The sequence below is a fragment of the Nestor notabilis genome, unplaced genomic scaffold, assembly GCF_000696875.1.
Source record: "Nestor notabilis isolate BGI_N333 unplaced genomic scaffold, ASM69687v1 scaffold25669, whole genome shotgun sequence".
In the NCBI taxonomy this organism is placed as follows: Eukaryota; Metazoa; Chordata; class Aves; order Psittaciformes; family Psittacidae; genus Nestor; species Nestor notabilis.
Genome location: NW_009944494.1, coordinates 34,448 through 61,829, shown reverse-complemented (window position 1 = coordinate 61,829; position 27,382 = coordinate 34,448). Strand labels below are relative to the sequence as shown.

Sequence of the window (27,382 nt, the reverse complement as noted above, 5' to 3'; positions counted from 1 at the left end):
TTATTGTCTTTCAAGCTGCACACGTTTTTTGTTTATAAGTTTGGTGCTGCTTTGAGAAGTTGGTAATATTTTTTTCTTAAAAAAAAAGAAAAAGAAAAAGAAAAGAGGTAATTTTGTTAACAAATTATTAGTTAATTACAGCTGGAATAATATGTTACGTTGGCCAGAGTTTTTCTTCTTGATGGTTAACCATTAAACCAGTTGAATCACAAACTTCCATGGTGTTCTTTAGTCACAGGGCCAGCGCATTAATTCAGTTTTGGCAAGATTGCAGGAGTATTGAGAATGCAGAAGATCTAATAAAATGATAGAATATAAAAAGTCCAAGATAACTGTATTCTATGAAGTAGTTTGTCAGAAATGGAACAAACTGAAATAAAACTCAAACTTTGTCTCAGTGGGGGAAATAAGGAGGAATGAGACACTCTTCTTTTTAGAACTTGTTAGGTGTTTTTCTTTCTTTCCTTTGACAGTATGCTGCTTCACTGAAACCAGACATGTCACAAAAGTTTTCTGGCTGTGACAAAGCTCCTTTCCTGTCAAAGGAAGAGAACAACTGTGAGCCTTCTGCCTGCTCTCCTACCAAGCAGGCCTTTGTTTAAGTTGATACATAGATTTTGTGGATCCTTACTCTCAAAATACTACTTAAACTGTCATGCAATTTTTTCTTATTTCTGTTGCTATTAAAACCTGTTTTTACAATGAAAGCATGAAGAAGTCTGATACGACTTTGAAGTCTGTAAAGGCTCTTGCAGGTTAATCTTCAGTAATGCATTATACATGCACAGAAATGTTCAGACTTCTAGCAGGTCATCCACTTGAAGTTGGTAAGTGAACCTTCAGGGAAGATAATGTTATTTGCATGAACAATTGTAGGAGTAGGGCTCTGATATAGTCAGTTCTGTGGCTCGGACAACTGGAAGCTTCCTGGCTTGATGAAAATTTCTTATTTTTCAGCCACGAATTCTTTTCAGATCTCTTGTTTACATTGTTCATATGTTCCTCTTCCTGATGAGTTCTTTTTGTCTCTTCCAAACCAGAATTAGACCACAGCTAGCCAAAGAGAAGATTGAAGGATGCCATATTTGTACCTCTGTCACACCTGGAGAACCTCAAGTGTTCTTGGGAAAAGATAAAGCCTTCACTTTTGATTACGTCTTTAACATTGACTCGCAGCAAGAAGAGATCTATATACAATGTATAGAAAAACTGATTGAAGGTTGTTTTGAAGGCTATAATGCCACTGTGTTTGCTTATGGCCAAGTAAGCTTTATTTTAAAGTACTCGTTTCTTGTGACTGGTCTTTCTCTTAAATTGTGGAATGCATGAACCTAGTTTTTAGCATCTTGGATTTATTTTAAATGACGTATTCTGTAGGAGACTGTTTAGGAGTTTCTATAGATCCTGTGCAGAATGGCAGTTGAAACACAGATGAGATATAGGCAGTAGAATTAATAGTAAAGCTGACAATAGCATGAGTCCATATAATTTCTTAATTCACCCCAAATGCAGCAATACCAATAAGTCAATTAGTGACTTAATCAGTTGTTATATAGAGATAGGTTGTACTGAGATTCTTTTCTGAGCAACTATCCATCCCTCTGCACTTTCAGACACTTTTGGGAAGAGGAGTTCTTTTTAAAATAGATCCTAGGGGAGCTTCAGGTCATGTTGTTTGTTTGTGGGCAAAATGACTTTTTGTAGAGAACACACCCTCTCAGTGCACTGGGGACATATTTGACTTCTTAAAGCTGAAATATCATTGAGCACAATGTAGAGAATGCATTATTGTCTTCTGAATATTCCTGTAGGAACTGATTGCATAAAATCTGGTTTTAGATGCTGAATTTCACCATTGTTAAATGTCATATCTCAAACTAGACTTCATCTAGCTAACTTTAGTGAAACAAAGCAGTGTGCAGATCCAGTTTAGGTTATGTTCAGCAGGATTTTATCTTTGTCTTTGACTTTACCCACTAATTGAGTGAAAACACAACACTGCCTTGTTTTCTATAGGACTTCGCATTTAAGTTACCTTCCTAGTGAAGGTACAGCTTGTATTCTTCAGTGCTGTCTTATAAACTGAAGACAGTGGTAATATTCTACCTGAGATATTCAGATGTCATAATTAAGGGAGTCATTTGATCTACTGCAAATTGCAATTGCAAATGCTGCTTCTACCTTCAAAATATATGCTTTAATTAACAGTCTCAGTTGAAAACATTAACTCTTCTTCTGACCTCAGCCATGATAGCTCAAGGGCAGTGTAAGCAGCTTAGAAGAAGTTTGTAGGGGAAAGGCTATGAAAGATTGTGCTGGTTCCTGCCTTCTTGTATGTCATCTGTGGATAAATGGTAGAGTTTGTCCAACTTCTGCTGTTAATCCTTTCCCCGCACCCCCCACCCCCCCAGATGACCTATTGTGCATGTTAATATTATAAAGATGACCAACTCACGAAGTAGCCACTATCTAGCATTGATGTTCACAAACTGCATTTGTCTATGCACTATTAATTGTTCTAGTGACTAATCCTTTTTCAATTTAGACAGGTGCTGGCAAAACATACACCATGGGCACTGGGTTTGATGTCAACATAACAGAAGAGGAACAAGGCATTATATCCCGTGCTGTTAAGCATCTTTTCAGATGTATTGAAGAAAAAAAACAAGCTGCTGTTAAACAAGGACTTCCACCTCCAGATTTTAAAGTGAATGCACAGTTCCTAGAGGTGAATATGATCTGTGTATTTTGCATGTAACTTCATGAGTTGTTTTTTTTTTTTTAAGCCAATCAATCATTTTTTCTGGTTGTTACTTTTACTTCTTCTCTCACAAGATGTTTTGAATTAATCTTCAAGATTTCAGAAGGATATTTTAGGGAGTTTACTTCAGCTCTTCAAAATATAAAAAAGAGCCTTTTTATCTTATTCCAATTATTTTAGTAGTTTCCTTCACAGAATTATTTTGAAGTGCAAAGTAGTCATGTTAGTTGTTACTTACCCCCTCCTGCAGCACACATTTGTTTGTGGGGCCTGTTGCTCTTGTCTAATTCTTTACCAAACCTTAAAGCAAGAAAGTGTGTATGTATAAAAAAAAAAAATAAAAGCAATTGTTCTTTGTGACTTTTAATAGTCGCCATGCTTTGCTTGCTTTTGTCACTTTGCCATAGATTACTTTAGCTATTAAAACCTGTTCAGGAGATGTGTTATATTCCTTTCGCCAAAGAAGAAACCTAGCATAAAAATACTTCTTTCTGTGATCCCCAGTGATTTAGGTGCAGGAATCTGTGTCACTGCTCCCACTTTCATCAGACTTAGATAAAACCTGGGTCAGTGCTGAGGAAAAAATGTTCCCTTTGTGTTTTCTTGTAGACACAGTTACGGGTAAGAGAGGCTGTAACATCTGTGATCTTTCTGACCTGCAACAGCTGTTGGTTTAAGTCTTGCAGATTTTATGCTGTCTCTCCTGCCTGTGGAACTATTTGTTAAACTGATTGATTTGGGCATAATGTATTTACATTCACTACCAAGCTGCAAAAGCTGATACTTTAAGCACACAGAGAGGAAGAATCAATTTAAGGAAGAGCAGGTGTAAACGCATACTAGTTAGTTCAGTGTCTGCAACTTTATCTACTTCAGAGGGGAAAGAAACCCCACTTGTGTATTACTGAAGAGAAAAAACTGTTTCTGTTACTGCTGAAGTAAACTAGGTCCTTTAGTCATATATTTCTACAATTGTTTTAAAGATTAACATGCTGGCACTGGTTTTCCACTAGTATAGGTTTGTCACTGCTAACCTTAAGCAGAGCTTTTTGTCGCTCTGACTAATGTTTGCCTAGATAGTGTCTGGGCTTGAGCATGGGTCACGGGAATGCTACACTCCCCTGTTCTCTGAACACTGGGGAGCTGCAGCTTCTCTTCTGCTTAGGCAGCTGCAACACTAGTGTGAGGAGTAGTAATTAGTGTAATTTCTGAATTCCTTGTGTTTTTTTTTATGTAACATTAGAAACATGACTGCAGGAGTCCCACAATGTGGAGCAATAATTGAATGTTACAGTGATGATGGTATGCGGAATTGCAGCCATTACAACATATTTCAGATGAAATCTACATACTAAAACCTCTCTTGTTTATCTAATTTAGAGAAAGATGAAATGATGAATATAAATTTCTTCCTTAACGAAGTGTCACTTCTTTAGTAGATTTTTTTTTTTTTTTTTTTTTTTTTAATCTAAGGCTCAACTGGGGCTTTCCCAGAAAGAGTTTTTTCTGAAGTTACATATTATACCCTACTCTTGTATCAGAAAGTGTCCTCTTCCTCCCATCCTGCCTACCAGTAAAGCTGGATTATATAAACAATAATTTAGTTACTGAACAAGTTGAAGCAAGGTTTTATTTTGGAATAACTTTGACAGCTGGGTAACTTGGGAACAGTGACTTCTGTTTGCTACTTTCTTGCTTTTCTTTAGCTTGCTGCAGTCCTCTTCTCTTAACTCTTTGCTTCCCTGTTGAGTTTTCTTAAAAATAGGCATATGCAGTCCCATGCAATTGTAGGTGCATTATCAGGATCCTCTCTAAATTGTAGCATGTGTTTGCTTCACTTAGCAAGGTAAAATATTATTAAGAGGGCTCCTACTTAGAATATGTATACCTAATAATTACATGTAATTAATTTTTAGTATGTTAAAAATTAAAACCATTACATTCACAAATGCTGAGCCTTTTCTTCTTGGGGATAGATTTTCACTTCTGAGAGGAGGAAGCCTTTTGCTTTCAGTATATGAGAAAGTACATTGGGTGAATACAGATCCACTGCAGTGGTTCTTTGGCTTTTGCATAGGGACTTTGATCAGGAATTTAATCAGTCTGGCCTAAGCTCTGCTGAAATGAGTTGGTATAATCAAATTAAAGACAGTGGAAATGTTCTAGTATGTATTAGCAGAAACCCATTTTTTCTGTTTGTTGTTACTTCTTTCTTTGTTTTGTTTTCCCTGATGTCTTCAGTTGGATTTAAATGCTTCCTAAAACTTGGAGCATTCTTATAAAATGATAATCCATCTCCTGTAACACAGATGACTACATAGTGATTTCTGATGTCTTTTCTTGTTCTGATATCATTTACTGACCTAAAGGTCTGATGTGCATAATGATACTGAATTGGAAGACCATTAAATGTACATGTACATGCCTTCAGGAGACCTAGTGAAACAGGCAGTAAACACTAAGTAGCCCGAAACATGCAATAAATAGTTGCTGTTGCTCATATGATTGTGCCTAAAAGTTGTGACTCAATCCGGGGCACTAAAGCGTAGGTATTGTATGGAGGAAAGTACAAAAGCCCTGCTCAAGAAACCATGCCATGGTTTTTTTGGCCTATTGTAGGTGTCTTTAATAAGCAGTTTCCACAAAAACTATTACAGGTTAAATTCCTTCCAGGGCAGGAACAGCTTATCTAAATCAAGGAGAGACATAGAATTATTAAGGTGTGAGGGAGGAGATGAGAAAAGGTGTGCTGGCAGGGAGAGCAAGTGGAGTGAGTTTGAAGTGCTTGGAGGAGGGTGCAGCTACTGAACCAACAAAACAAAAGAAAACCCCAAGGTCAAACCTGGAGAGAGCAGGTGCCTGCCACAGAAACCCCTGCTGTGATTGTTCTGCTGGTATCTAGTGCCTTCACTTCCCTGCTCCCACCAAAGAATCTTTTTCCAGATCTGGCAATCTGGAGGAAGTCATGGCAGCTTTGGGTGGCATAATAGTAAGGTGTGAAGGTGACTTAATTTGCAGCTGCTCTATCATCATATTGTCCTTGTGAGTTTGGATGTTTCATAGCATCTATTCCAAGAGCACTGGCTTTTGAATTTTTACAACTTTCTGTATGCACATTTTATTTAGTTTTTGGAGGAATTCCTTCCTAGAGTGATATGGTTTTTGTCTTCTTTTTTCCCTCCTCAGCTTTACAATGAAGAAATTCTTGATCTGTTTGATACCACACGTGATATTGATGCAAAGAATAAAAAATCAAATATTAAAATACATGAAGATTCAGCGGGAGGAATTTATACAGTGGGTGTTACAACACGAACTGTGAATGGAGAGTCAGAGGTAATCACTGAAAATAAATTAATCTGTAGCATACCAAATGCATTCTAAAAATGTTTTCTGTATGTTTTGATAAGCAGTTAAAAATAGTTTTGCTTGCTAAAATCTGCATTTTGGAAATCTGTGTAAAATTTAGCTGAAATGTTTTCTTTATTTTCTGTAATTTTAAGCCTGCTGAATGTTTGATAGTAAGTTCCTACCACTTGAACTTGCTAGAAACACACTTTTGCTAATAATGTGGTTCTGCTGGGAGGGAAAATTTTGGCATGTGTGTAAATCTGATCTCCTAGATCTTATATGTGTTGTTTTTTCTCCTGTGACAAGAAAGCTTTGCATTGTGACTGATGTGAGGTAAACTGCCATTCATGTGCATTGCGAATCTGAATACAAAAGTTATTTTACTGTATGTTTTTGTACAAAAAGTACAAAAATTGTACATTTTTGCCACAGGTGAATGAAAGTAAGATTTCTGTGTTACTACCAGGGAACAGCAAAAAGATGGGTTTAAAGATTAAAGCATTTTCTTTCAGAAACCATAAAAAATACTTTTGCTTATTTAAGTATCTTTGTGCTTTTTGATACATAGGAACTGAAATCATAGCAAAGAGAAAAAGTTTATTTATATCCAAAGCAATAAGTGTTACAGGGGCATGTTTTATTTAAACTGCAAGTAACGCAATGTACTACTTGTCTGTTTTTCTAGATGATGCAGTGCCTGAAGCTGGGGGCTTTGTCTCGAACCACTGCCAGCACTCAGATGAATGTTCAGAGCTCACGGTCTCATGCCATCTTTACTATACACTTATGTCAAACCAGAGTCTGTCCTGCATTTAACACTGTATGTATCTTTGCTAGTTTTAATCATCACTTAGTAACCATTTTTCAAAAGGTGAATATTGCTTTGGCAGCCACTGCTATCTCAATTGCACTAAGATGCTACAGTCATCATCACGCTCAATGAATTCGCTAAGCATTATAATGATTTGATTTAATCTGTGCCTATGTAACAATCCTCTAGCCAGAGGCAACCATAAACTGCAGCCTCTTACATGAACCAGCCCATTCTCCTCTAGCATTTTCTTCAGTATTTTGTTGCAACATACACAAGTAAGAAAGTTAAAATGTAATTTGTCTGTAATTGGGAAAGCGTTTCAAACTGTCGTAGTACTTAGTGGGTTTAAGCTTGCAGTCAGCAAATGGAAAATGCTTGCATATTCCAGATTAAATGTTGATATCCACCAAGGAGCAAGTAGTAAAGCATTTGATTCTGAAGCTTAGTGTATTTATCTTAAAACTATATGTATTTGGGATTCAAATGTAACCAGAAATTTAAACTAAGAATGTACATGGAGCTGTTCTGTAGATCTTTCATGTTCAGTTGTTAGTTGCTGTTGGTGTCTTGTGTAAAGAGGGGAGTTCTGTGTAAATCATATTACGTAATACTACAGTGGCTTCAGGGAGACTTGATTATTCTAAAGGTATCAAATGGTGAACTCCTAAGTATCCTGCTAGCATTTTACACATAGGTATCAAGCTTTCAAGCACGTGGAACAGGATTTGTAGTTGTAGTGCTTTTTTAAGAGGTTGCCTTTTCTTGTAATACTACAAATAATCATTTGCAGGCAAAATGAGGGTCACTCCCTGGTCGTTTGCGGTATGTAGACCTGCTTTATACACCTGTTAAAACACTTCTTCATGCTTTGCACACTGAATCTGGTGGTGTGGGCAGCTGTCTGTCTTCACTTGGGAGGGACTGGCATCACACTTGAAGCCCAGACAGGGCACCTCAGTCACTCTGTGGTGACACTGTGTGTTCAGAGGTCATGTTGGAAACTGTCTGTTAAGTTGGGGAGTGAGAGAACTCATCTGTGAGCCTCATTTCCCTCAGGCTGTCAACACTGCAGTCTGCCTGTGCTGGTGCACTTGTAGCCTTCCCCACTAGCTGAGCCACATGCAGGACTCCTGCCTGGCTCTGCCTGGCTTTTAACAGAGGTTTGTGTTAGAGGAATAGGTGTCTGCCTTCTGCCTTATGTCAAACTGGTTTGTCTCTCCTTTTTCTTGGGTGATATGAACAGGATAATTTGACGGTTGGGCATTGCTAGATCCTTCATCTGTGAAGACGGCACTCTCTTCTTTCTCTGCAGTGTTTAGGAGAGTAGAGGTTAGACCTGACATTGGCCTCTGAATGCTCCCGGAATATAAATTAATATGAGCTATTATTGGGTGGCCAGGAGAGATGCAGCTCAAGTTTCTGTAGACAACAGTTTTGGGAGACCTTTGTTACTAGGGCAACGCAGTTTCTCCTGCTCAGATGACAGCATTGGCTGCGTCCCCTCTGGGGCAGGCAGCCAGGGTTGCAGCACAGACACACCACTCCTCAGGCTGTGTTCACACTATTCATGCTTCTTGGGAGTTTCTGGTTGTATGTTTGACTTATTAAATAAGCAAGAGTGAAAGTGTGCTTTGAGGGCTGTGAAATAGAGTGTGGGCAAACAGCAGTGTAAATGTCAAAATATCAGAAAAAGTGATTTATAGTACAGCTACACTAATTGACAGAAAAAAAGCTTGGGATTATCTAATGAAGAAGAGTAATTTTGCTGCTGTGCTTCGGGACATGAAGTGGAAAGCATAGCTGATGCTATGGTAGCTCTGTGTAGTGCAGTGTGGCTCCCCACGCTGACAGAGGTATGAGTCACGTGCCAGTTTTTACAGTTTATTCGTGGAGTGGGGAAGGAACCTTATCTCCCTTGTTGCCTCTGCTGTCCCTATTTTCTGGTCAAGTCAGAAGTACTGGTGGAGTACTCACTGCTAGGAAACTGTCTACAATAAAATTGAAGAATCATGCCACAGGGATGCTGGTGGTGGGGATTAGAGTTACAAAAACAAAATATCTTTCAGTTATTTGGGAGGTTTATGAAATAAGTGGGTCAGGAAATAATATAATTAAGTTTGGTATTTTTTAATCAATTTCCTTCAATTGATTTAACACTTGCCTTCCAGGAGAGATTCAAATTCTGTTGTCCACCTTGCTGAAGACTTGTATATTTTAATGTATGTATCCGTCCATTCTTTCATCAAGAAACAATTGTAGCTTATATTCAAAGTATTTACATACATCTGGAGCTGGGTCTTCAAGAATATGTTAGTACATATTAAAATGGTGATAGTTTTTTGGAGAGAGACTTTTTATTATAAAAGAACAACATGACAAATAGGTAGTCTTGTACATGATTGTTGATTGAACTTTGCAGTAGACAGTGTGAAAGATCTTACCAAGCTTTATGGGTTATTCTTTATTTCAGGATAATACCACCGATAACAGGATAATATCGGAATCTTCTGAGATGAATGAATTTGAAACTCTTACTGCCAAGTTCCATTTTGTTGATTTAGCGGGATCTGAAAGGTTAAAGCGAACAGGAGCTACAGGAGAAAGGGCGAAAGAAGGCATTTCCATCAACTGTGGACTAGTAAGACTATACAATTTGTTCCCATAGGCTGTTGGTACCATCTTCTCTTCCTTCTTTGGATCACTTGTTTTCAGTAATCCCTAAAGTGGAAAAGCATTGAGTGAACAAGGACTGTAGCACAAGGTGTGACAGTGCACATTGATTCTTACTGGATCCTGGCTTGCAAATGTTTTCTCAGTTGTACTAGATCCTAACTAGCAAATCAGAGTACTTACAGCTTATGAAATGTAGTTAGTTACTTTAACTTTTAAAAGATACTGCAGAGTACCTTTACTTTTTTTAATTTTTGTTTTTTATTGTGTCAAGACCCAAACAATTGGAGAATATTACAAGCAGTTTGCAAAGAAATACAGGCATGCGAAACATGGACAACGAATAAGCTTAATTGATCCATAAATGCTTGGGTTTTTTATTACAATTATGAAGCACAACGTAAAACAACCACACGCAAAACACAACTAGAAATAAAATCTTTAATTTATAACATCACTAGTTGTTTTGTTTGTGTACTGGGTCTCCATGTAGCTTTTACTTAACTTTATTAAATGTTTTACTTGATACTTACTTCTCTCCATCGAAAAGTAGAACTGGTGTTTATCAGTGGAGATTGTAGTTTCATGCCTTTGTTTTGAGCTACTTGGCTGAGTGCATGCTCTGTGCAATTCACTTTTACAGACACAAAAATACATTTTCTATGTGAAAACATGTCATGGAAGAGAATTAGTTCAATTTCATCATTGATGTAAGAAAAACACTTTAGAGGTATCCTTAACAAACAGGATATAGAATGCACAAAGGTGAAAATCAGTGTGATAAAATTAATATCTGATCACAAAATTTCCATTTACAGTTAATTTCAGGCCTCAGCGTTGGGAAACAGATTGAAAGGGATTTAAATGCTTCAAAGCAGTCACAGTGTATACACAGTCGTTCAGCTGCTGGATGCAGTAAGACCATTTTCAAGACCTAAGAACTGGCTGTACAGGGTGCCATCTAGAGGAATGCTCTTTAATTTGGCATATGATTGAAGTACATGCAGTTGCATGTTAGAAATAGTTTTACAGCCAAATGTTAGGTTGTTTATAGACTTGAGTTAGACCCTTTGAGCAATGATATAGTATAGCCATGAGCATCATGATTTCAAGCCTTAAATGCTTAAATCTTCATTAGATGTTCCTCATTTCATACCAGTAAGGATAGTAAATTGTTTTTTCAGTGTGGATGCCCATACTTCATTCTAAATCTAGCATAAAGCAGATTGATAACATTAATTTTAAACTGAGTATAGCTACTGCTGGAAGTGGAGATCAGCCTTAATAATCACTGAAAGTAGAAGTTTGTTACATGAAGTTATTCTAACTTAAGTGTGAGTGACAAGAGGTATCAATAGACAGTGCAACCAAATTGTGCACTTAGCACTTGCGGACACCAGGCTGCAAGTCATCTGATTCACTGTTGATAGCACAAAAGTTTATAGATGCCTAGTGTAAAATGTAAAAATCCTAAGAATTTTTTTAATGAGTATATTCATTTTTTCACAACGTGAAAATTGTGAAAATTTAGTTGTCTTAACTGTTTGTAAAATAAAACTATTCAGGAATTGATTCTAACTTGTGTTACATGATTTGGTGTTTTGTAGCTGGCACTTGGCAATGTAATAAGTGCACTGGGAGATAAAAGTAAGAAGGCAACTCATGTACCATACAGAGATTCAAAGCTTACAAGGCTACTTCAGGACTCTCTTGGGGGAAACAGGTATGAAAACTAGAATATTTTATGCATTTCATTGTGAATGAGTACAAGTGAGTACATTATCTTCCAGACAAGGTCCAGAGGAGGGCCACAAGGATGATTAGAGGGCTGGAGCACCTCCCGTATGAAGACAGGCTGAGAAAGTTGGGGCTGTTCGGCCTGGAGAAGAGAAGACTGCGTGGAGACCTCATAGCAGCCTTCCAATATCTGAAGGGGGCCTATAAGGATATTGGGGAGGGACTCTTTGTTAGGGACTGCAGTGGTAGGACAAGGGGTAATGGCTTTAAACTTAAACAGGGGAAGTTTAGATTAGATATAAGGAAGAAGTTCTTCACAGTGAGGGTGGTGAGGCACTGGAGTGGGTTGCCCAAGGAAGTTGTGAATGCTCCATCCCTGGCAGTGTTCAAGGCCAGGCTGGACAGAGCCTTGGGTGACATAGTTTAGTGTGTGGTGTCCCTGCTCATGGCAGGGGGGTTGGAACTAGATGCTCTTAAGGTCCTTTCCAAGCCAAACCATTCTATGATTCAGAAAGTAAAATAAACATTAAACAGTGATAAAAATAGCTACTCTTTTCTGGGCGAAGGTTCCAAAGATAATTACTTTCATGACAGAAAACACAGGCAATGCAGGGAAAAAAAAATATTTTTGCATTGTTCTCTTTCAGTGCTGTTGTAGCTTTACTAGACATGAGGCTTCAAGTTACTTAGAAGTTACCATTTGCAGGACAGGTCCTTCCCATGAAGACATCTTTAGATGGTAGAGAGCATAAATGCTAAACTTCTTTACTGTGTTATAGCCTTGTTAATTACAGCATAGTTTAAAGGTGTGATGAGTTTCTCCATCATTTCAGTGACTCTTTTTTAATGGTACTGAATCATTTGCTCTGATTGCCATGCACAGGAGCTTAGAGTTGGCTTACCACAGGCACTGCGAACTTGTGGTAAAGATCATATACCTCAGAGTATATTACATCTGTCCATTTATCTGATGTTGGATTAGAGCCTAATAAAACAAATGTTTCACCAGAATTGTTTGTATGAACCTGTTCTGTATACCTACTGCATATACAAGGAACAGGGTCTTTGGCCTCCCGAAGCTTTGTCTAAGCAAATGTTAACAAATCTATTAAAATACAAATGTTGTAATATTACCATGTACAAATAAAAGAGGGAGTAAGTTGAGTATGTTTTCACAAGGTAGTACTCTCCATCCTCTATTTAGTCAAATACAGCTGACTCCTATTTTTTTGGGAGGGCAGGAAGTTTTCTGGGCATTTCACAAAGGGACAGGGAAAAGTGGAAGAGAATTCTTCAATTGTTGCCATGCTCTTCAGAGAGACCTTTAATAATACCTTGCAGCACTGCAGTGTGAGGAAAAGCACAGAGCCAGACAAAACAAGTAAAATAAAAGCTAGAATTTTCAGAAGTCCCTAAGGGAGGAAAAAACTCAAGAGTTAATGGAAAAAAATGGGCAGAAATCAGGAGCATAGCTGCCCTCTTGGCTCTTCCTGGAAATAACTACAAATAGCACTTCTTGACTAAATTTTATATCAAATACATTGGCTAATGGTATTTTTTCCCAAGCTACTTCTAAAATTGCACTTTTGTTGAAATATCATTTTGACTCAAAAGTATTTCCCTGTCTTGCAGCTCTGCTGCTCCCCCACCTGGAGAAATCACATAGTTTAGTGTTGAGGTTTAGCCCCACACAGCATGTTCTGACTGATGTTAAATTTGTGGGACCCCCACACCCAGTTTTTATTTTTGTGATACACATGCTGAGACATGTCAAATGAACACTTCAGGGAACACTCAGGGAAGAGTTATTAATTGTAACATAATTTCTTATCCATGCTTTGACAACCAAAAAGTGTAGGAAAGCTAAATTTTACTAAATACGCTTTTTTTTTTTTTCTTCTGGGGAATCAGATTATTACATTTCTGTTAGCTTGTTCCTCAGCTTTCTGAATTCCACCCTAGGTATTGCAGTCCACATTGTTTCCTTGCAAATCCTTAAAAAGGTTTTCTTGGTGAGATGGAGGTTACGTTGCAGTGTGTCCCAAGTTAACAATGATGCATTGTATCACTGCACTATTGTCACCATAATCCTGATTGTAAAGATAATGCTGAAACTGTTCTGAAGCAGCATTTAAATGTTAATGTTTCTTGAATTATTCAAGTGAGAATATGGAGTATTGGTGGTTTTCGAAAAACTAAAACTTTCATAACTGCTAACCCTAATTCAATATGCAATTCAGATAGGTAGATTTTAAGTTCCTCAGTTTTAAAGACAGACACCTAACAAACCAGTCCCCTGAGGTTTAGGAAATTAATCCCATTCTCAACTGAAAGCACAAGTAGTTCTGATGTCAGAATTAAAGATTTATTCTTAATCTTGCATATTTGTATCTTGAACTAAACTCAGTTTGGACAATTGATGCAAGTATGCTGGAGGTCTGAGGAAGATATGCTGAAACTGAATCTTCTTTGTATCCTCAGACAACTTACTCTTCTCATTCTAGTTTCCAGTGTGGATGGTGAAGGTAATTGTTTGTTTCACAAAGGGTTTCAAGGATTAGTATGTTTGCCTCAGTCTGAAATTGCAGAAAGTGAGGATCAGAATCCAGTCTACATAATGCAGATACTGCTTCACTGCCTTGGAGACGGTGCACTACAGCAACAACCTAAACTTTAACATAAAACAAAGAAGCAAATATTCAGTCCACCTAATGTTTTCCTCTGCCTGTTGAGAATTAAAGCCATGTAGGCACATTCAGAGTATGATCTACAGCTGGAACTCTGATTCTGACCCCTCTAGGCTATTCTCATCTAATGTGGAATTGAGTGTGCTCTAGGGAGTGAGGGAAGGGCCCCCAGCTCCTCCATTTGTCTGTTAAATGATTCCACTTTGTTGGAATGAAAACTCTTCTGCCTTTTTCTGCTTTCTTCACACAGGTTCTTGCTGGTCTCTCTGCTCAGTCTTTCATTTGAAGCATGTTCTCACCCTGCATGTCCCATGATGGGGTGGTTAGAAAGTGTTGTAGGAACCTGAAAGCAAAATGGTTGTTCATAGCCCTCTTGGGTCTAGAGCTCAGGTCCTGTGGCTTTTTGTGGAAGTGCTGTAAGATGTGGTATTATGAAATGTGGAATAAATACAGTTATGTCCAGATTTTATAAGGATAAGTACTAGCTTTCGGGTTTCTGTTGGAGAATAGGAGATAATTTGCGGTGGATGATTCAGGCAGTTTGGACCCCAGCAGAATCTAAAGTAGACCATAGGTACCTCAGCTGCAGTTTGCACATGCATGGACAGCTGAGATGAGCATTTAGGCAGCTTTCAGATTAAGTAGGTAGGCACCTCAGGAATTAGAGTAGGCAGGCCTGACACCTGTGTGATCCAAATCACTGCCTGGAACTTTAGGTTGATACTCCAAATCTCAGTTTATGTATAATTAGGTAAACTGAATATAATTTGAAAAACATTTCTAGGAACACGAATGAATTGCATTTACAACTTTACATGTAGAACAACTAACAATCTAGCATCTCCTATGCTAGGGTGATAGAAGAGGTAACAGTGCCGAACTCTGAGGTTGACAGTCTTCTGTGAGTTAAATTGAGGAATATTTTCACAAATGTTATGAAGTCTCCATGTTTCACTTTCTACCTGGAGGCCTGTTAGCCTCTCTCTACTCCTTTTGTTTCTGATGTGTAATGCAGACCTATGTTTCTAACTTCCAGTCAAACACTCATGATAGCATGTGTGAGCCCTTCAGATCGAGACTTCATGGAAACCTTAAACACATTAAAGTATGCCAATCGGGCACGGAACATCAAGAACAAGGTGATGGTTAATCAGGATAGAGCTAGTCAACAAATAAATGCTTTGCGCAGTGAGATTACACGGCTACAGATGGAACTCATGGAATACAAAACAGTAAGTTTGTCCTGTTAGGAATTCTCCTGCTTTCAAATGCTTATAGCTCTACAGCTTGTTTTTCTGTTGGCTACTTCTACTTCATACACTAAAAAAAATTTGAACAGCATCCCTAACTTAAACAACACTTTGAATTCCTTTGATCACCAGATGTTTTTAGAAAACTTAGGTTGCATCCCCAAAGAAAGGGTAGACCAATGAATGCCAGTGATGTCAACAGATCCTACATGATATTTGCCCTTTGAAAAGCAAAAATTGACCTTGTCATGCTCAGTAATGAGAAATAGTCACTTCCAAAGCAGAATTGACCACAGTTTAGATTGATGCAGATGCTGTTACCACCTCCTGAAATTTTAAACAAATAATATTCTTGGCAATAAATGTCGTTATGAAACAGTGTCCTCCTCCATTGCTATCCTTAAGATAAGTATCCTGAGTTGATAAAGAATTGACATCTCATTTCTTAATGTTTTCCAGAACTTGTATTTCAGACTAAGACAGGATCCAAATGTTAAGGTGTTGGCTAGACATCAGTGTTCTGGAAACTATCTGTATATCCATTGTTTTAAACTTTTGGAGAGAAAATTATCTTTTGCTATGTCTATTTGCACTTTCAAGTAATCTGTTGATTGCTTTTGTTAAGATAAAAATTTTTTGTGTGTAGGTCAGCTTTTATTAATAATAAACTATATTTACTTAAGGGTAAAAGGATTATAGATGAAGATGGTGTTGAAAGCATCAATGACATGTTTCATGAAAATGCAATGCTGCAAACAGAAAACAACAACCTGCGTGTTAGAATTAAAGCAATGCAAGAGACTATTGATGCGCTGAGAGCCAGAATAACACAACTTATGAGTGATCAGGCCAACCAAGTCCTAGCCAGAGCAGGTATGCTGTGGGTGCATTGTGTATAAACTGCTTCAAAAGTTCATGAACTTAAATCAGTTGTATCTTCTTGCTGCATGGGTCCCTTGGAATGAGTTGATGCGTTTATAACTGTAATGAAGGACCTGCTTTGGCAGGGATAAGCTCCCATCTGATTGATTCTTCTGCTTCTGGAGACTTCTATTAGTAGAAATAGTTTGGTACTCTGATTTGATGCTTCATTTAAGACTCTGAGCAACATGAAATGTGAAATAACTCATTTGGCCAGGAATTACTTGTATGTTTAGCTATATATGGAACTAAATGTTTTGCTTTGGGTGAGGACCTGAACACAGATAGGTGAATGTTGTCTTGCTTTTCACCTCACAGAATAATCAACACATTGACTTGCCATGACTGCATTGTTCTTTTTATGCGCTGTTTGTTAGATTACTTTTGATTGATGCCTATGCATTGTTAAAAGGTGCTAAAATGGAAAACAAATTAGGTAGAAACAGTTACTTGTAATAATCCTGATCATATGAGACAGAGGAATCAAAAACTTAGTGCAGTTTAAGGAGAAATATATTTAACAAACCAGGTAAATCTGAACATGTAGCACACATGACTCTTTCTATTTGCCTACTAGCTGTATTCAGATATTTATATTGTTACCGTCCTTTCTCAGTCTTTCTCTTCCCCCACTCCCCCTTTGTCTCTGTCCTTCAAAGGAGAAGGAAATGAAGAAATTGGCAACATGATTCATAATTATATCAAGGAAATTGAAGATCTCAGGTATTTGCTTAACATGTATTTGAACAATTTTTATTAACAGAAAAACCCCAGACTAAAGAAAAAATGCCGCACTAAAAGGCCTCTGGAAGTGTCAGGAAGTGTTTTCCTGTGTGGGGATTACTTTAGGGCAGTGGTCCTTCAGCTTCTAAAACCATTTGGTGTTGCTCTTGGCCACAAAATAATTAAAATGTTAAAAATGAAACTGACAATAGAAAAGATGTTGCCTAAATAATGGTGATGACTTAATATTGCTGCACAAAGGGCAGAAAAACTTGGAATGGTTGTTATTAACTTCATAACCTCATGTATAAATGATAGTGCTGAGAAATTGTTATGACTTAGTGTTTAAAAAAACCCCACACCTGCTTTCTAAGTTAAAGTATTAAATATTTCAGATATTTTTATTTCTCTGTTTCTTGGAGGTGTATTATAAAAAAAATATTATCTATCTGGCATATTCGCAGTTAGAGCTTTTGTGTAGCTTTCATGTAATGTGTACAGATATGTAGTGTGTGCAGATATATATCTGTACATATAAATGTCTACATAAATATACACACAGATACATGTATTCTGTCTAGGGTATGTGATATATGTAAAATATACATAACCACTGTGTAAAATATTCTCAAGGGATTTACTACACTTGTATTTTGTGAGACTTTCCCTTGATCTGCAGTTTCTTTTTAAACTGAAGGTAATGCATTGGAGTTACAGATGCTAAAGAGTATGCATGTAGTGCATTAGCAATACTTGTGATTCACGGTCTACAATTCTTCCTTTTTTATTTTTTTTTTTTTAAGAGCAAAATTATTAGAAAGTGAAGCAGTGAATGAAAATCTTCGACGCAACTTGTCAAGAGCTTCGACAAGATCCACGTACTTTGGTGGCCCATCAGCATTTTCTGCTTCTATGCTTTCTTCTGAGAAAGAGACCATGGAAATTCTAGATATAGCCAAGAAAGATCTAGAAAAGCTGAAAAAAAAAGAAAGGAAAAAGAAAAAGAGGTGGTGTATGAGTTACGATGCTATTTGTTTTCTCTTTATTAGTAGTTGTTGCTGTGTGTGTTTGGATCCTAAACCACTGTTCCGTCAAACCCTTTTACACATTGAAGTTATAGGTGCTTTCCTTTTGCATCTTTTCTTCCAGGGAAGTATGCAGTATTTGTAGAAGGATGTCTCTGTAATGAATTTTCCTTATGCACAGTGGTAAAAGCACAGGTGCTCTCCATTGATTTTGGTATTTTTAATTTTTGTAAAAAACACATCTGAAATTCACTAGAAGTCTTAAAAAACAAAAAATATAAACTTTTTCTACCATATGTCAAAACAGCTTTCTGAAGAAAAGATATTCTGAATAGCTGGGAGTTCTTTGGTAGCTGTTGGAACTGCTTCTTTTCTTTATTTCCTTCTTTTATGAATGTCTTTAGTTTGAGGTTTTCTAATCCTCTGCAACATCATGCTTTGCTGGTCTTTGCCATTCGACTTCTCATCTACTAAAATGCTCAACACTGATATAAATGCCTGTTCAGACAGCAGTTAGAACAGCAAGGATCTGTTTGTGTACTCGATACTTTGATTCCATTAGAGATCTTACCCTTTTCTTTGAGATTTTCCACACTTCTAATCCATTCGTCTTTCTACTAATGACCCTTCAGTCTTCAAGTTAACAATAAAACTAAAATGGTGTAAGTCTAAAATATAGATGAAGTATAAAGTAGATTCAAGTTAGTAATTTGAGGTCCTGTATAAATCCATTCATGACATGAATGTCTGATACTTGTAGAGAACACTCATTTTAAGAACAAACTGATTCTTTGTTTGCCTGTCATTTTTCAGGAAACTCTTACACTTCTATGGGAATTTTGATAAATTTTTATGTTACATGTTTGTAGGAACTTGAAGGAAGGATAGAAGTATTAAATGAAACCTGCAGAATGTTCTGGCTTTTCTTCAGCTGAAACACTTCAGTACATTCTGTAACTGTAAATGCATGAACGAAGATATTTGATTTTGTATGTTTCAACGAATTTTAGAATTGAACACGCATTTAAATGCATACTTAGATAGACCCCTAGTTTTTAGGTTGAGGCCTGAGTATTAGGCAGAAGACAGGATTGTGACCAGAAAACAAGATAAAGGTTACTACATATGTTGAGTAATATCTTATTGTTGGAGATGATCACTTGGAAAAAAAAGATGGTAGTTTTACCCTACATACAGTAGTAAAACACATGGTGGTTCATTCTGGAGTGTAGTGGTTGGTGGGTTTTGGTTTTTCATTTTCTTTTCTGAAAGAAATTTTGATGTCCAGTCACACTTGCTGACACAAGCACAATAATCTTGTGACCGGGACAGCAAAGCAGTCTGATTCAGAAGTAGGGGTTACTTACCATAAACTATTTTTGAGGTCAGTTTTCTATCCTAGTGTTACAGAATAGGAGACCATAGAAAAAATTAAGTTGAAAAAGACCTTTTGTGGGTCTTGTGTTCTATAGAATGTGATCACACTCTTCAAATTACTGATAAGGCTTGAATCTGTCTACCAGCCCATCTTCAGACTGCTTTGTAATAACATATTTGAGGTGCGTATATTAGGAGAAAAAGATCCTTAGAAGCAAAGAAAAGTTAGAATTTGAGGGATTATGCAAATAGCTTGTCATACGTGAAGCTCAAAGTCTGTGTTCAGGATGTATCACTGTGAATTTTTATTCTATTGAAATTTAAGGAATTGGTAATGGGTGTGCTGATATATTGCAAAGGTACCATTTATCATGCAGTTTGGTAGGGATTCTTTGCTCTACTTCTGTCTTCTACAGGCATTTAGCTGCTTTCACTTTGCTTTTTCTTTTTAGGGTTCTGTTCTTTTAAAGTTGTTTAACTAGCATTTTCCTATTAAAATGGGATTGGTAAGCCTAGTTACTAGTTCTGCCCATCTGCTACCTTTCTTGGTCTCTTTGTTTCGTGGTTATGGGTCAGGATGATGAAAGGTGCATAATTCTAAATACATGCAATTTATCTAAACTGCCATGAGCTAGCGTGAAGGTCTAAGAGCCAGTTTCTGAATGAGCAGCAGGTATGTACTGCTATATATCTGTAGCCTTTAACAAGCATCTCTCAAAATTTATCAGAAACAGTTCATACGTCAGTAATGTTTTGGTTATTGAAATACTGACGTGCTTGATTGGAGTGTCTCAAAGTGTGACCTACTCACCAGAAGCCCCAGAGCAAACCTTCCATGTCCCTTTCAATTGTTAGGCAGCCTTACATACCTAGTAACCTTCTTTGGCTGCTGTCTTTTGACTCCCCTAACCTTTATTAAGCGGAATTAGTGATAAAGTCACATGGGGTTCAGTGTGTTAGGTCTGAGCTGATCCTGAAGGGGGATGGCAGGCAGTATAAGGTGAAAATGCAGCAAAAGCTCTTGCTCAAAACTTGCTCATAATTCCCCCAGGAATAGCCTGGTCTTTATGAGGAATTTCAGTAGTTGCTGAAATTTAAGCCATCTCTACACTTACGTAAGTCATGCAGACATTTCTTTACTGATACATCCATATTTGCTCAAGAGGAAAAAGTGCAAGCAGAAATACTAACACTTTTTCCATCTCACTGCTTCCGATGCATCTTTTTGCTAATTTATTAAAAAATAACAAGCATCATTGGTATGTACTTTTTGAACCCCAGAAAAAAATAAACTGCAGTTTTCTGCTTTTTATTTTAAAACAAATAAAAGCCCAAACAGAAAAAAATAAATGCAGCTTGAAGATTTTTGTGAATTATATTCAGAATATATGATTTAGAAGATTAGTATTAAAATTTTCTCATTACTATTTTATATTACAATGTAATTTGCATATATAAACCTAGTGCTTGGTTTTTGTCTGATATATTTGTAAGGATATATAAATTTGGTTCAATGGCAGTACTTCTTGCAATTTTACCTGCCAATTTGAAATTGCAAAAGAGGAGTAAGCTTTTTTCTTTAGAACCAAGAGATTTTTGTGAACCCGTATAAAAAATAATTCTTAAAGGGAAATACGTTGTCTATATCTAAAACTTCTTCCTTAATGTAACTTGAATTTACAACTGTTGACAGTGAAAGATTAGTTATCCTACAAATGCTTCTTCTTTGTTTTCTATTTACTTTCCAACTGTGCAAAATGTATTGCCTTTTTACTACTTGTTGTCTCTTTTAAAATTTCATTTTAAACTCCACAAGCTCATATATCATTTTTTTACCTTCTTATCACTTTTGCTTTTCACTGTCTGGTTTGTCCTTCATTGGCTTGGCCTTCCAATACTGTACCTCGTGCTTTTGAAGGCTACAGAAACTTGAGGAAAGCAGTCAAGAAGAAAGAAGGTTGGAATATTTCCCAGGTTTTTAATTACCTGTCATTTCAATTAACTGGTTGTCATATGTGGAAAAAAGTTGGGCAGATTCATAAGTACTTCAAGACTAGTTTGTTTGGCTTTTCAAAATTCTTTCCTGTGTTTTGACTTGCAACAAGTGTGTTAACTGGAAGAAACCTCTATTGTAGAATCGAGGTTGACTCTAGGATTTCACAGTGTTGAGCAAGTGTTTTGTGGGGATGTGATGCCTTTGGGAGGTGCTATAGGATAAAACAGATTCCTTTCTTGCATGGCCTGTATGGAGTGAAAGGTGGGAGAAAGGTGCAGGAGCTCAAATCATATGAAAAGTATAGCAGGCAGTGTATGACAATAATAATGATGGTGTATGAGATCAAGAAGGTCTTGGACCTTCTCACCTCAGTTAAGTTTGCTGCTTTTATTTTTGAAAGAGGGTGACTGAAGCCTTAACTGTTCCTTCTGTTCAGTTTCAGACAAAGCAGTACATAAAGTAGTTGGTCATAGAGCAGTTGAGGGCTCTGAACAGGGAAATAAGGGATCTCTTATTTTTCAGCTGTCTACTTTGGTCCAAAAAATCCCCACCGAATTCATGCAGATGATGTGAACCCACAGATCAATAGCACACAAATTAAGCAGTACAGTTCTGCCTGGAAGAGCTGCTGAGAATCTGTGGAAATGGGATTGTTTGGCTCAGTGTTCCTTGGATTCTACATTATGCAATCCTAACCACAATTTTTCATTATTACCCCTATGGTGTCTAGCCCTGTTCAATCATGATTTCCCATCTACTGGGGATGATTTTGGGTTTGTGCATGTAGCACTAGGTGGACTGACATTTGATCTGTGACAATTTGCAGAGTGCTGTTGAATTTTTAATTTGAATTGTGATGTCTCAAATGTGCACTTAAAACCTCAAAAGTATCCTAATAGCTAATGCACCAAACCTTTAAAACAAATCAAAAAAGAACCTTAGTGTAATTTGCACAAGCCATCGCTACAGTTCAAGTTGCCAAGAGTGGAAAGAATATACAGATACTTGACTTTAGGTTTAGAACCATAGTCTGAAAAAAATCCAGCTTGGAAATAGACTAAAATGTAAACTTAATTGTTGAGGACATTTTTTGAGACAGTCTCATTGCAAACATTCAGTATTTCTCAGTTCTTTTTGTTGTAGCAATACCTATTTTGAATGTTTCCTTGATGGTAAAATAGATAACTGTATGACGTTGAAGTTTTACACATAAACTTTCAAATGACTGTAAGCACAGTAGGATTTGTTATCGCTTGAGTGTAGTAATACCTGTAACACATCCTGTACCTGCACACAGTGTTGTTTGGGTTTTTTTTTTTTGTAAAAGCTATTCTGGGTACACTAACTTCCATGCAAAATGAGTACTGCTGTAGTATATGAGGATATGTATTCTGATTTTCCCACTTGTGCAGTATGCCCTAAACCAATCAGTGTTATTTTGCAAACTAAGATTAAGAGTAATTAAGCATTATTTTATTACCTGGGGGAGTTTGGAAGTTGTATTTTACCTATGCCCAGCCTTTGTCTAACTAAACTTTGGTTTTCGTCTTTATTTGGAACTGCAACTTACTGGTTTGGGGGATGGGAAGCACAAGCCATTTCAGATTCTGAATGTTTTGTCTATGCCTCTTCTGCTAGCGTTAAAGAGGATAACACAGATAACGAGCAGGAGAAGAGAGATGAAAAAGGTACTTCGGAAAGAGAGAATAATGAATTGGAAGCAGTAAGTATTTAGAGGTTGTTGGTTTATTTGTTCATTGTCTGCTTAAAGATTTACAAGGGTTATACAGGGTGTGTGCTTCATCTTTCTATTTTGTACATTTTGTAGGAAGAAATTCAAGAAGTAAGTGATCATGAGGATGAAGATGAGGAAGATGATGAGGATGAAGATGACATGGAAGTTGTTGAAAGCTCAGATGAGTCAGATTCCGACTCCGATGAAAAAGGTGATGTCAGTGCAATATTCTGTAGAATTTCACCAACACTGGCTGTCATTCCCTGGGTTTTGGTAGGCTTTGGTAGCATATTGCCAACCCACTGTCCATCATTCTCTCTGGATTGTATATCCAGTGAATTTTTCTTTTTATGGTGCTAAAGCATGTAATAGACATTAAAGATCGAGTGTCTCCCCCATACTGGCTTTAAAATTAACCAGAGGCCATCAGGTGTTTGTTAACACATTTATTCCTTGGTTAGAGTATTCCAAGTGTAAGATTTAACTACTGCATTATTTTTATGTAGCTCCCATTCAGCTAATTTGGAAATGGTAGACTTTAATTTTGAAAGACTGGAAGTCCATCAGCCTTCCTCATTTTTGTGTAGCATGCAAGTTAGGACTGCTAGAATCAGAGACGGCATCACCAGCAATTCTTTCATATGAGCAAGGCCAAATGAGCAAGCTAAGTCTGTTGATTCTTTTTTGTCTGAGAGTCACACAAACCATTAGGAGGAGTTGCAGAACCTGGGGAAAAAAAAATCAACTGACATCTCTATTCTAGAGCACATAATCTTAAGCCAAAAAAGTACCTAACTGGCTAAAGAAATTAAAGTTTTAAAAACTTAGCATCTGGGTTAGTCCTTACTTTTTCCTCCTGCTTTTCTCATTCCCTTCATCACTCCACTCCATGATTGAGGTGGCCCTTCTCTCCTCAGAATTTTGGCTGTGTCTTTCCAAGAGCTAAAGAAGGGAAAGTCTCCCCTTGCAGTCTGCCAGCAGTTAAATTTTCCTTTTATAACTTGCTGGGTTATTCTGCAGTCCTGATGTGTGACTGAAGTCTCACAGCCTTTTGTACAGGAAATGACAGATTGCTGATGTTGAGATTTAAATGTGAATAATTACAATGTATGTAATTATGTTGGCAATAGTTGGCAACTGTGATCCAATAAGAGATTCCTTTCCCTACCTCTTTCCTAGTTCTAGGATGGAAAGTGTTTAAGGAGAAGACTTTACCATGACTTGCAGACAAGTTTTGTTTGCTGCATTGTCTTTTGTGTAGAATTCTCCTATGCGCAATTTACATGTCAGGAAATGACCCTAACATAGGGTGTATCTGTATGTGATCCTTGCTGTTATTTTAACAAAAGTCTTAATTTTTAATCACTCAATTTTTTTTTTAATTTTAGAAAATTATCAAGCTGACTTGGCAAACATCACCTGTGAAATAGCCATTAAGCAGAAACTGATAGATGAGCTAGAGAACAGCCAGCGAAGGTTGCAAACACTGAAGAAGCAATATGAAGAGAAACTAATGATGCTACAGCATAAAATTCGAGACACTCAGCTTGAAAGAGATCAGGTTCTTCAAAACTTAGGTAAAAAATACAAAGTCATTTAAATTTAGGTGTTGTGTAAGATATTCAAGTTGAATTTTTTGCTACTTACCTCACTTCCTTTTTCAAATGTGATAACAAGTTGCAGAAAACAGAAATAGATGTGTACACACAATGCCAGTGGATCAGACTTTACTCTTTCTAGTTTCCACAAGAACTGAGAGAGATTTTTTTTTAAAACATACTGCTATTGACAGGTATTTGATTTGACTGAATAAGCATTTTCAGTTTTCATTTCTGTTTGTCCTTCCCTCCTTTCTTTTGATTTGCATAAAAATAAGAACTAGGATCAGTGGCCTTTCAGAGATGTTTTACTGACCAAACATTTTTGAATATGGAGTAGTATTGAGATGGAAAACTAACTCTGAGTTGGGAAGTCCTATGCCACAAATAGTTGAACTTTGGGAGAGTCCTCGGGGGAAGTGGTTTGGGTTTTTCTTTCTTTACAAAAATATAATATATATGCTTCATAGTTACACTTTACATGCTTTTGCTGTTCCTTTATTCTTCCTTAGACCTTCCTTTCTGATTAGTGACAGAAAAGGTATGCTAGGCTTGGTGACTCTTGGGACTTTTGTTATGATCTTGTGCACGTATGTGTGAACAAGCATGTATATATCTGTGTCTTTAGGTGCTCAGGTATTTGTTGTCTAGTGCAAGGAAATCAGAAGGAGAGTGTTAACACTTGATCTGTTATCCAAGAACACATACAAGGTGGAAAGTACAAAGCAGTGCAGGTGACAGGAGCTAGAGACAAATTAATTCTTTCAAAGATATTGCAGGTAATGGTAAAAGCAGAGGAAGCAGTCAGCTGCTGTGGCTGGCAAAGGGAAAATATCATGAACAAAAGCATATTAAGAATTCCCTTTTGCTGTAGGTTCTGTAGAGACCTATTCAGAAGAAAAGGCAAAAAAAATCAAGTCAGAATATGAAAAGAAACTTCAAGCAATGAATAAAGAACTGCAGAGACTTCAAACAGCACAAAAGGAACATGCACGATTGCTTAAAAATCAGTCTCAATATGAAAAGCAACTGAAGAAACTGCAGCAGGAGGTGACAGAGATGAAGAAAACCAAGGTATAGTTCAGTATATTGAAGTGTTGTACAGTGAGTGTTTACTGAAAAATGGGTTGAAATCTCCTGTGCATTTATCTGCCAGATAACTGTTCTTGCTGTCAGCTGCTTGAAAATCTGAAAACAGAAGGATATGGTATGAAGACTAGGCTATTCCTGGGGGAGATGAGTGGCTTTTAAGTTTAATGAACAGAAATTACAGTATTAAACATAGAGAAGCTTGTACTACTTTTTAGCTGTTCTTCGGCACTGAGTGAAGAAGACATTAGATAGAGGAAGTAGATTGCTAAAAGCATATAATATACTGGAAGATGGCATATATAATATAATATACTGGAAGATGAAGAAGAAACTCTGTATGAGTGGGGGCAGGGAGCAGCACTTTTGCATACGAAGCTTTTCTAAGTGATGACCTCTTTACAGGTTCGCTTGATGAAACAAATGAAAGAAGAGCAGGAGAAAGCTAGAATGACTGAATCTAGAAGAAATAGAGAAATTGCACAGCTTAAAAAGGAGCAACGCAAACGAGAGGTGATGTGACAGATAAGAACTTTCATTTGGAATAAACATCTATCATTATGATGTTCATCTGCTTGCAGACACACACCATGTGTATATGCACTCACTAAGGCAGACATGTACCCATATATATATTGTCACCAGTCAAAATGCACATAATTCAGTTTGACTTCTGTAACTCGGTTCCTACCTTCTGGTGATAAGTACAAGAGAAAATAGAAGGCTTATTGATTATGAATATGTGTATCAGTATTATTTTATTAATGAATCTTTTCAAAACTATTGCTACCACCTTGCTTGCATGCAAGTATTCTTTTTGATGGGAATTGGTATAGTGAAACACTTATTTTCATTCTGCGCTAGAAAAAGCAATAAACAGTTGTGACTTGACCACTTCATGTCACAACAGTTATGCAAACTTTTATTAGTGTGTAAAGGTCTCTTTCTTATGCAATACAGCCTTTGTGTCAGATAGTAGAAAAAATGTCATGTGCTGTTTGTATTTTTTCACAGCATCAGCTCAAGCTTCTAGAAGCTCAGAAAAGAAATCAAGAAGTTATTTTACGTCGCAAAACTGAAGAGGTATTGTGGTAGAGAAAACCCCCAATAATTCATCTTTGAAACCAGAATATTGTATTCTCTAAGTTAGAACACAGCTTTGGGGAGAGGTAATGGTGTCTTTGCACTCTGTTTCAGGTCACAGCCCTTCGTCGGCAAGTAAGGCCTCTGTCTGATAAAGTGGCCGGAAAAGTAAGTCGGAAGCTGAGTCTGCCTGAGCATCCTATGCAGGAAGCAAGTTCTGGCTCATCAGTTGAACATGATGGTTCAAGAACAGCAACACAGCAGAAAATGAGAATTCCTATTGCAAGGGTTCAAGCATTATCTGTAACTGCAACAAATGGAACAGGGTAAGGGCTAAAATGGTTTAGTACTCTCTTATGAGAAACAAAAATTGCATTTGCTTTCTAGCAGATAATGTTGTGATGATAACACGTATTGCAGTAGTTATTTTTCAAACTACTGTCATGTAATGCTCATAAAATGGGCAGTTTACCATTATCAAATGCAATTTGAGTTTTGTGGGCTTAAGACTGTGTGAAATAATATATAATGGCATTAAAGGACAAGTCACATTAAGAAACCCCAA

The 27,382-nt window shown here is 37.1% G+C and overlaps 1 protein-coding gene across 1 annotated transcript in view; it reads left to right on the top strand.

The window, feature by feature from the left end:
* Positions 1-27,382, top strand: part of KIF21A (kinesin family member 21A) — a 61,569-nt gene that overhangs the window by 4,587 nt on the left and 29,600 nt on the right. The window contains exons 4-20 of the mRNA XM_010022448.1: positions 1,041-1,263; positions 2,546-2,728; positions 5,948-6,097; positions 6,798-6,932; positions 9,397-9,564; positions 11,204-11,319; positions 15,057-15,252; positions 15,954-16,143; positions 16,851-16,914; positions 17,718-17,921; positions 22,951-23,035; positions 23,141-23,258; positions 24,436-24,624; positions 25,520-25,719; positions 26,140-26,247; positions 26,749-26,817; positions 26,932-27,143. Of these exons, the coding sequence (XP_010020750.1) occupies positions 1,041-1,263; positions 2,546-2,728; positions 5,948-6,097; positions 6,798-6,932; positions 9,397-9,564; positions 11,204-11,319; positions 15,057-15,252; positions 15,954-16,143; positions 16,851-16,914; positions 17,718-17,921; positions 22,951-23,035; positions 23,141-23,258; positions 24,436-24,624; positions 25,520-25,719; positions 26,140-26,247; positions 26,749-26,817; positions 26,932-27,143 (2,610 nt within the window). The remainder of the gene's footprint in view (positions 1-1,040; positions 1,264-2,545; positions 2,729-5,947; positions 6,098-6,797; positions 6,933-9,396; positions 9,565-11,203; positions 11,320-15,056; positions 15,253-15,953; positions 16,144-16,850; positions 16,915-17,717; positions 17,922-22,950; positions 23,036-23,140; positions 23,259-24,435; positions 24,625-25,519; positions 25,720-26,139; positions 26,248-26,748; positions 26,818-26,931; positions 27,144-27,382) is intronic.